This window comes from Typha latifolia, chromosome 1 (genome assembly GCF_019914945.1).
Source record: "Typha latifolia isolate L0001 chromosome 1, TyphaL0001v2, whole genome shotgun sequence".
Lineage (NCBI taxonomy): Eukaryota > Viridiplantae > Streptophyta > Magnoliopsida > Poales > Typhaceae > Typha > Typha latifolia.
The window spans coordinates 16,632,666-16,642,857 of record NC_133086.1 but is presented as its reverse complement, the minus strand read 5'-3'; the positions used below and the strand labels follow the sequence as shown (position 1 = coordinate 16,642,857).

Genomic DNA, 10,192 nt, shown 5'->3' with positions numbered 1-10,192 from the left:
GATACTCTGCCCCATAGGCGTCTCATCTTCAGCGCTGCCGTTCCTACAACGGACGACAACCTCAAAACGAATTCCTCTCCTCGTCCATTTAGCAAACACTTGGTGAGCTCCCTAAGATGGCTGCTTCCATTCTCTTCTCTTCCACCTCCTCCTCCCTCTACCAATCTCACTACCACCACACCCATCCTTCTCCCACTCGAACCCCGTTCCTCCATCTCCACACCCCTCCTTCCAGCTCCGCCCGCTCCAGAGTACTCGCGCGTGCTAAGTTCGGAAAATTCGACAGCCAAGATGCGTCCTCCGCACCCGAGCCCACCTTTTCGCCTTCTGAACCCACCGAAGTGCTGGAAGATGACAGGTGCGCTATAAAATCCCAAACTTGGAATCGATACCGATTTTTTCCAATCGGGTTATCTTGATTGTTGGAAAAAAGAGAGAAAAAGAAAATAAAAGATTGACCCTTATCGAGTGTTTGTGCAGTTGCTTACCTTCGGATTTGGAGGGTGCGATCCGGCAATCCAGTCAAGCGAGTGCATTGTTTATAGCTTCAGGAGGGATGAGAACCATAGTATGGGATGATTGCTTTTTGTCTATTTCTGAAATATAAACAACTTTTCTTTTTCTCGATAACTGGTTTTTTTTTCTCGATAAAGTTCTCTGTGTTCCAATGTGTGAAAGTTAAGTTTTTAGTATCTGCTATAGATTGAGAACTGCTTCTATTGTCAAATTCGAAAGCGTCTACTGAGGTTCGTAGGATTTTCTGAAAGTTCCGAGCAATGTATTGTTCATGGTATGGTATGAAGAAAGTTAAGTGACCAGTCTTTTGTATGCTACAATTATTCTCTAGTAATAAGAGAACCAATATGGTCTTACTGTGTATATTGTTATTGATCTAGAAGAGCAATTATTCATTCACTACAGAATATTCAAGAAGCATCTTTGTCCTGTTTCTAACGTATTCTTATAGTCAAGGGAGTCATAGTCATTTTCTTCTTGAAGCTTCACATTTATTTAGTCCCCCAGTTTTGTAGTCCAACTGTACATCTAGCAAAAGTGCGAGAAGGCCGTTAATTTGATCTTAGTTCCTTGATTGCTGAAAACAGATTTCATCATTTATAAGATTGGGATTTTGTGACCTTACAGTCCTATAACAATTCGGTAAATGATATTAAAAATTTTTTTTCATAACTTGCAGGTAGAACTTTTGATCCCTCAGGTTCAATTTCTTAATGATGAAGGTGCTCAAGCTGAGTTGTGGGGATTATCAAGGATATTTTTGGATTCACTCATAGAAGAGACAGGATTCCAGGTCTGGACAAAAGGTTGTTTAGGAAGTACATTTTGTTTCTTTTTCGAACATTCCCTAGCAAGTTCTTGAGATAATGTTCCAGAAATATTATCAACCATAACTGTCTCTTTATATGATCTGAATACTAAAGAGAGTACACTAATCTGTAGTTCCATAAATAAGTATTCCCATGTTAAGAGAATTTCAGAATTTGTTTCACTCATTCATGTTGTGGTTGTTTAGATGATTGAGTTATTTTCATTTTTCTTACCTTACTACCAATATATCATCAGATTCAGATTGCATGGATTAAATTAGCTTTATGCCTTTATAGGAATCTTATGGAAATTCATAGATCTTTCGTTCCTTAATGTGTTAAAGAACAAAGAGAAGTTGTAACATATGGAAAATATTCAGTCTGCTTTCCGTTAATAAACCATTGATAAAGACTTGCTGAGAGACCACAGAATCTTAGCGCAACATCCATGTTTTTTTTTTCTGATTTAAATTTAGCACGGAAATTTGAAATTGCATTTTTTTTAAAATCTTTTAAAAGCCATCCCAAAATGTAGGAATATGTCAGTAGGTAACTCAGTTTACTCTTTTATTTTAGTCTCTCTCTTTTGAGTTTTAAGAATTGTGCTTGTGCTCACTGTCTAGTTCACTCACTAAATTCTGCTGGTTGGTTTCTACGTAGAGAGTAAAAGCCATTTTTCCTGATGCTGGGGCAGCTGCTCTTCTGAAGTATCAGTGGAAAGATGCAAAATTTGGGTGTTCCAGGTATCTGTTGTTTGTTGTATTCCCTAGTGGTAGGGGAAGTAATTTCTTAGACAAATTCTTTTTGTCTTGTTAATTTAAAACTTGTTCATATAGTCTATGGACTTGCAATTCTCAGAAATTCTTTTGGTTTATCATGAATTCTCTTACTTATGGCTGAATAGAAGCAAAATCAAACATAGATTTGAGCTAGAAGCGTAAGTAATCTCCTTCAACAGCCTTTTCACCTGCTGTCATTTTAGTCAGTTTTTACTAAGAGAATAACTCTACCCGGTTAAGTCTTTCTATTTCTTCTTTAATTTGTACCTGCAGCATGGTTTAACTTTTAAGACGAGTTAACCATCATGTCTGGTATAAGTGGGTCAGCCTCTTAGGTCTATATTGTTATGTAAATAAAGTAAGAGTTTCATGGTTTAGTTAATACTTGATACCAACTCCTTGAATCGATATTAAATTCCTGACAGGATATCTCTAGACGAGCAATGGCTTTAGATGAAACAAGAAGAATAAACTTTTGGTTATGTTCCTTATTGCTATATGAGTTGTGACCTCTTATGTTTGTTTATGTCCAGAAGCTTTTCAACGAGACAAAATGGAAGGTTCTAATTTAGGGTAGGTGTCTGTCTCCAAAATTATTAAGGATAAGAAGATAATTTCTACTATTCTGTTGTTACTTGGTCTCTAAAGTATTTCTAGCTTCTTCTATGCATATATAAACCATCTAGAGATCTCTCATAGTGTTTTAACAACAAATTGATGTATTTATTGTCTCAGTCTCTCTACTGTATCATTCATATACCATTTTTTCTCTTTCATGGCATTTGACCTTCCTTATCATAATTGCTGCATACCTTTCAGTATTTCATTGAATTGCTGGTTTTTTTTTTTGCTTGAAGGAAAATGATCTGTATCTGATTTGTTAGCTAAATCATTCTTCTTTCAATGAAGTACAATTCTTAATTCTTTTCCAATTTGTCATGCAGCTTAAGTGACCGGAAACCCGTAGATGATGAGGATGAAATTGTTGTTATGATAATTCCTGATTACCAGATGTTGGAATATGTGGAACGAATTGCAAGTCAGCTTTCTGATGATCCAGTATGTAACATCTTTTCTCAAAGAAAATAATCAGATTGCCTGCTTTGCGTGTGACATTCTACATGGTGAAAACTAAAATAATCTGTATCCTATCGACATGAACATGATCATGAGATAGAATATTATACAAAAAATAATTATAAATTGATCTTCATTGTATCCCTGATCAGAAGACAGTAATGACCACATTTGGCCTTAAAAATCCTGGTTCTTCATACACTTTGTCCATATGGAGGTAAGATTCATGTTGGATACCAATTAGAATATGAGACTCATTGGATAATAACATGTATATCTTTCTTTTGCACATCCAATACATAAGATAAAATAAGAATATGACTTGGATACATCTAGTGTGTTTGAAATTTTGAATTCTTCGGTAAGCGGTTATGGTTTTCATTTTTGGTAATGATGGTCACTCTTACAAAGATATGGCAAATTAATCAAAGACTGCTATCTATTTTCAGTTGGTCGAGCAGATCCCTTTGTGATAAATGATAAACTTACACGTTATTTGATGAGAGATAGTCTATTGATTTGAAGGATGCTCACATTTCATAATGGCAATTGATAACTGGTATTATTTGTAGACATTTTTCCTTATTCTCCTGCACCTTGATAATTCATGTTTTACATAATTTTTTTGGGCATTTTGTAGATGCATACCTTCTGTTGATGAAAAATTTGGAGATTCTTGTTAGCAGGTTTACTATCACAAATACCACAATGGTTTCTCCTTAATCATATTATATGACAAGCATACAGTCATATGGCTCATATCCCTATTCTGTCGTCCTGTTTTCAAAATTTGCTCTATGTAGATATGCTTCTTCTTTTTTAGAAAACTTTCTATATATGCTTTTTCAAAAGAAAAATATCGACATATGCTTACCATATTCTGTCTGCATCATTTGATCATTTTCATGCTGCGTAGAACTGAATCATTCATTGTGCATAGACTTTGCTCTATAACATCCAAAGGCACCATTGTCAATTTCTTTCTTTAAAAAAATTATCAATCCATGTTAATGCATGTGAAATTGTAGTTTGCTGTTTGTAGTCATGTTACTTTCACTGTAGCCATAATCGACAAGCATTGTCCTCATTATTGTTGTTTGATCTCTAGTGAGTAATTCAGTGTGAACCTAAAGCTACCCTCCATGTTTCATCATCTCTTCAATCAATACAAGGGGCCTAATGATGGAAATAGGACTTCTGTAGTAGTCAAAGTGTAGAATGTAATGATGCAATTATGTAGGCTAAGTAGGATCTCTTGCTTACAGAGAATTTCTCTCTCCTTTTGTTAGCCAAGACCACTAGTCATGTGGAACCCACGCCTTGTGAGTGAAGATGTTGGTGTTGGCTTCAATGTCCGGAAGTTACGTAGATACTTCTTAAGGTATGGCTTTTGAGTGATTTCAGTACTTAATCTATTTACTGTCATCGTTCTGTGATCTTTAGGTATTTAGCTACACAATTCAGAGTACAGGACTGGAGTGATCTCATACTTCCAGAAACATGCTTCTATTTTATCTTGATTTTCTTGCTTGTTTACTGAAAATACATAAGATATGACATTTTCGGTATTTGGAAGCTTATCATAAACTGCCAGATCTTTGTAAATTCTTAGAATACGAATCACCTTTTATGTTTTCTTGTTCAAAACATAAATTTATGAGACTGAATAATTCTGGATGGTTCCTATATGACTAGCAGATCTTCATGGTGAATATCCTAGCTATGCTCGTCAAATTATACTATATTATGATTTATGACAAGAAGTGATGCATACTGAGATATTAGAAACGCAGGATCATGGTGCAGCCTTTGGTTGTGAATGATGATTCTGTAAGGCATGGGTCTTGTAGGTGGGACTTGCAGCGCAAGCATTTGTCTTGTTACACAACTAAATATAATTTGTTTTATGTGCAGTACCTTTACCACTGTTTACTCGATGAGACCGTTGCCTTCTGGTGCAATCTTTAGATGCTATCCTGGGTGAGCCAAATGGATGTCATTATGCTGTGAAACACCCACTTAGATATCAAAAGCATATCTTGAAGCTTGGTTCCTGTTTTCTGGTTTCTTTTACAGACTCTGGAAAGTGTTCTATGATGACGCAGATAGGCCAAATAGATATTTGCTCGCTAAAGAGCAACCTAGCCGACCTGATGCAACCGATATCGAGGTTTGTTCCTGGAAGCATTAACTCTTTTCCCTTGGCTTAAATCCTGCCGATCAATTGTCAATCACAACTAGGTTCTTTATATGAAATACTTTGACCACTGTTTGACATTCCTGAACATTGTACCTCTTTTCCTGACTTCTTTTCTTTTACCTTGTAATATTCTAACTAAATAGCTTATTTTAATTTTGTTTGGAGATTTTTATCCAATCTCTGGCACTTTTATGTGCTCTTTTGACATTAATACGCTTTACCATCATCATATGCAGCTGATATTGGGAAAAGTAGCAGAGGAATCGGAGAAGACACCTTCATTGTTGGTCAAAGCCATGAGCATGTTTAGTTCCGTAAACCGGTTTATGAGAGCCATCTCCAAGTGAAAATTAACCTCAAGTTATCCTCTTCGTCAATCAAGCCATTGCAATAGCTTTTCATTGCAACTGGTGTTGTAATCTTATCTTAAAGCTATTAGCATGATTTTTTGTTGATCAATGTAATTAAAATCATATTAAATGTATCCAATTAATTTTGGCCTCCCATTGTCTCAGTGCATGGTAGGTATGGCATGAGCAAGATATACGCCATTTTTACCCTAATTACCAGAGAGGCTGTTCCACGTGGCATTTTTTTTTTTCTTCCTTGGCTCTAATTTACTCATTAATCAGTAAGCGCAGAATTTATTTTTTTATTTCAAATTAAGGCATACATACATGCAACAATTGGATTGAATTGCTTCCAGTTTTGCAATATATGAGCTTTGCTTAGAAGCCCCCAAAAGACCAAATTACATCTTGCAACCCTCTTTTCTATTGAGCTCAATTTGCTCATAATAATCTGGCTAATTTTCTTGAACTATATACATCATCAAACACTACCCAAACTGCATCTTCCTTGATATTTTGATCAATGAATATCACAACTTGGATAATGTACAAATATTCCAAGAAACAGATACGCGAGAATTACAACTGAGTGACAAAAATATCATACTTTTTACTTGGTTGCATAGGCTAATGAACACAGTAGAAAGATCAAGTCCTTGTATTCAAGTTGCTGGCTGTGTAAGGCAAGCCTGAGCTCAAGTGTTCTCCCCACTTGAAACCATGGCCTTGGTCTTCGCCACCTCGGCCTGCTCCGTTCACTCCTACATACGAGGTTATCGCAGCTTCCAACGCCGACCGGAAGCTCGGATCCGACGTGATTGCTTTCGCAATCGTGTCGGTCAGACACTGGTTCTGCTGGCTTTGAGTTGCGCCAGTTGGTTCTTGAGCTAGCCCACTGATATTGCTCAATGAACTAATACTAGTTCTACTGTTATCATGTAGCTGGTTTGCATAGCTTAGGTATCCAGAAGAGAAGTTAAAGTTTTTTGGGGAGTAACTTTTGAAGGTTGAAAAGAAATTATTGAATGATGATGGTGGAGCAGTGAGGTCTAGTGTTATTATGGGGTTTAAGGAAGGGGCTAAAGAGATTGAGTTGAGGCCATGGAGGCCGGCGTTGGCCGTGGTGGCGATCGTGGAGGATCCGATGCTCGAGGACGACGATCCGGACGTGAGCATGCGAGCTGCGGCGGAGGTGGTTGAGGCCATGGCAGTAGCTGACACTGGAAGTGGATGGTTATGGGTGCCCTCATAGGTGGTGATCAATATGGATGTATCTTCTGCACATCTTTGCACCTGCAAATATGACAGAAAAAGTTTATAACATATAGTATTATATAAAACTTTTGAGAGATAACAACGATCAAATAAATCTATTCCCGTTCATTCTTTTCATGTGATTAATTATCTTGCATGAAGCTAATTAAAAACACAATACCTTTTTCTCTATTGCAATTAACAACTTTACAAGGAGACTATTGCCGTAATAATGAATTAGCTAACTAAATGTCATCTTAATTGTTATATCTAACATTGACATGATGAATTACCTTATTATTTAACTACTACTGGAAAGTAAATCTAGAAGACAAATGATATATATATATATATATATACCTGCTTCCTCACTGGGCATGCTGGTGCAATGGTGCAGCGATAGTAAGCACGTGGGCATGGATTTCCTTTCGAAATCTTTTGCCCATATTTCCTCCATTGGCATCCATCGTTCATCTGCAAGCATAATTCAACAAAGGATCTCATTTAACCAATATTAAGACGAGTCTTAGAGGTTCATATCTAATCAAACATAAATATTCTTCAGCTAGCTTAGGCAGGTACATGTCAAATGAATACCTGAAAATATATTTTCCAATGATATGATCGAATGCATATAAACTAGACTTCACACTTGCAGGTAAAGAATGTACTTACTGTTGGGGCATCGCATCTGGCTCTCACTGAAACTCTAGCCTTCTTATTAGCTTGTGTTTGTCGCAAAATCTCATCGTCGTCGCAATTTCTCAAACTCTTGGGTATTTTGCTGGGCGGCCATGACAGCTCCCTTGCCTCTTCTTCCTTTCTCTCCTCAGGGCTATTGTCTGGGGTTAGATTCACCACAGCAGGCTCATCTGTACCAGTACTACTAGTGTACCCTTCAAATTTGCAATCTAGTCCAAGAGTCAAGCCTTTGTCAATTTGTTCATTAATCTTCTCTTTGCATTTGCTTGTGGTGATATTTGTTTGATCCTTCTTGTGGCTACTTGTAGTTGTGCCAAGGCTCAAGGAAACAAGTTCAGATTCCTCCAAATTGTCTGTAGAAGTAGGAGAGTGGATATGTTTTTTAGCTTGCTCCTGCTGCTGCTTGACGTTGTAGTAGTGCATTTGGAGAGAGCGGTAGTCCTCAACGATGCGTTCTAACATCGTCTTCAATCTTTCATTCTCTTCTCTCACTTCAGTCATTTCTGCCTTTGAGGATTCAAGTTTATTCTCCTATGATATCAAACAAGATAGGAGGGATTAGAAATTAATAGCAAACGCTACTAAGCTCAATAATCTGATATTAGTTACTATAAGATGATCATATATGCTGGAACAACTTAACCACTGCCCTGAGATGATCATCCCATTAGATTTAAGTCCATATAAACTTTTGAATAGGCTATTTAAATATGAGGAAACAAAGATTTATTTTTGGTAAATCCACACAAGTTGTAATTAAAGCCAATTGCAGATCTTAATCAATCTAGATTATTCCCTATCTTCTCTAGGCTTAGTCCAGAAAATCTACAGTTGAATTTTTATTTCTTAACTACAACAGAAGATCTTTTTCCTCAGAACAGAAGAATATATAGTAGAAAAGGCGTCTGTGCTCTTCGAAAGATCTACTGGGGATGCCTTAATTGAACAACAAAAGGACAGCTTGTTGTCTACAATCATATAGTCCAGCAAATTAAACATAACTTTGGACACCACAATCAGTATTATTAATTTCTAGAACGCTTAATGATGTTACCCCCCATCAAGAATTCAGTACATTCATTCCTTTAAAGTTCAAGAAAACAGCATCCTGATCCATAGATTTTGCATGAATTAGTAAAAACTCGGATATCTACAAGAAAAATGCGTTCCAAACCTGCGCGTTCTCAGTGAATTGCTCAGCCTTCCTCTCCACTTGAACAACAGCTCCTTCCATCAGCACCACACCAAAGGAAACAAACCAATTACTCCTTTCCTTCTCTTAGATCTCTAGTACTTAGTTTCCCTTATCTTTTGTCCTTGCACCCTTCTCCTTATAAATGGAATCAGCCTCCTGTTCTGTGCTTATCTGTATTAGGCCGTCAACAACCTCATGGGTGATTGAGAGAAGCAAAATATATAAAATATTGGAGGTTTCAACGTGTGAAACATGATGTCTGACTGCTTCATTAGGACTTGAGAGCCCTTGCAGCCGCACCCTCCGGTAGGTCCCGTGCCTTCCGGTGGTGGTCCCGTTAGTAGAATTCAAACTATCTTCCCCATATATCGTAGTAAGCCCAATGCCTTCTGCTCCAACCATCTTCATAGACTTCATGCTATTATCTCATTGACTTATAGGTTTCCGGGATCCAGAGAGTTAGTGATAATATAGTCAATATGTCGCCAAATTGTTAAAAGAAAAGAAATTGTCTTGCTTCATTGGTCAAAAGATATGTTGATACATTGTCAAAGATCAAAGATCAGAACATAGTAGAGTATTCATATTTTCACAATTTGGCCTATATATTATTAACAAAATCTACTAAATAATGTTCATAAGTTGATTATCTAAATTATGTTCTCTTTATAGTATAAGCATTTGCTTTTAGTGGAATAGTTTAGCTTTCTTTGAGGAAAGATTCACATTTATTTGATTAATCTCAAGCATTTCAATCATTATCTTCCTTCCTTTGTGAATTTGTTTTTCCTTTTGTCACAGCCTATAAGCTAATTCCAATATGAGACTTCGACTATGATCCAAGATCCAAGGTCTCTTCCGCATTAAAGTGAACCATTAAGATAGACTCAGTTGATTAAGTTTATCAGAAAAAAATCCAACTTGGTCAGTTGATTATATAGTAATCCTTTGATCTGAGTTATCTGTACCATTTACTTAGAATAGTATTTAAAATGGCGATGCTGAGGTCTTCGAGATTCCGACCAATAAATTCCGGAACCAAATGGTGCTGAAGAGGTACAATGCATTCGTTATTGCTATTATTTTAGATCCCCAAACGTTGAAAGTTTCGGTTAGCAAACTCATGTGGAGATTTCACTGTATACAAACTCTTGCTTGCATGTGTTTGATCATGTTAGATTTTTCATTAGCAACTCTTAATTTGGCCCTCACTTTAATCTAGCCTTCATAGATCTACTAGCAGGAAATTCATCATAATATAACAGACACTAAAGGGTTAGAACTAACTTCAGTAAATTCTCTTTTGCTAC

At 36.7% G+C, this 10,192-nt stretch overlaps 2 protein-coding genes across 2 annotated transcripts; one reads left to right on the top strand and one right to left on the bottom strand.

Moving 5' to 3' along the window:
• Positions 1–5,882, top strand: LOC140780534 (uncharacterized). The gene is made up of 9 exons (XM_073126161.1): positions 1–358; positions 481–568; positions 1,196–1,309; positions 1,986–2,068; positions 3,049–3,163; positions 4,471–4,562; positions 5,096–5,161; positions 5,258–5,351; positions 5,618–5,882. The coding sequence occupies exons 1-9, from the start codon at positions 117–119 to the stop codon at positions 5,726–5,728; spliced, it is 1,005 nt and encodes a 334-aa protein (XP_072982262.1). The 5' UTR covers positions 1–116; the 3' UTR covers positions 5,729–5,882.
• Positions 5,883–6,137: 255 nt separating this feature from the next.
• On the bottom strand, positions 6,138–9,140 carry LOC140800639 (WRKY transcription factor 72A-like). The gene is made up of 4 exons (XM_073155405.1): positions 8,862–9,140; positions 7,661–8,218; positions 7,346–7,459; positions 6,138–7,024 (listed from the first exon to the last, which is right to left on the bottom strand). The coding sequence occupies exons 1-4, from the start codon at positions 8,919–8,921 to the stop codon at positions 6,380–6,382; spliced, it is 1,377 nt and encodes a 458-aa protein (XP_073011506.1). The 5' UTR covers positions 8,922–9,140; the 3' UTR covers positions 6,138–6,379.
• Between the last annotated feature and the right edge of the window lie 1,052 nt (positions 9,141–10,192).

What these genes read in the sequence shown, in the direction of transcription:
- LOC140800639 (XM_073155405.1), bottom strand. Translation starts at nt 8,921, where the DNA reads ATGGAAGGAGCTGTTGTTCAAGTGGAGAGGAAGGCTGAGCAATTCACT. An exon ending in CCAGATGCGATGCCCCAACA is followed by an intron (nt 7,460 to 7,660) that starts GTAAGTACATTC and finishes TTATGCTTGCAG; the next exon opens with ATGAACGATGGATGCCAATG. An exon ending in CATGCCCAGTGAGGAAGCAG is followed by an intron (nt 7,025 to 7,345) that starts GTATATATATAT and finishes TCATATTTGCAG; the next exon opens with GTGCAAAGATGTGCAGAAGA.
- LOC140780534 (XM_073126161.1), top strand. Translation starts at nt 117, where the DNA reads ATGGCTGCTTCCATTCTCTTCTCTTCCACCTCCTCCTCCCTCTACCAA. An exon ending in GCAAAATTTGGGTGTTCCAG is followed by an intron (nt 2,069 to 3,048) that starts GTATCTGTTGTT and finishes TTTGTCATGCAG; the next exon opens with CTTAAGTGACCGGAAACCCG. An exon ending in CTGATGCAACCGATATCGAG is followed by an intron (nt 5,352 to 5,617) that starts GTTTGTTCCTGG and finishes CATCATATGCAG; the next exon opens with CTGATATTGGGAAAAGTAGC.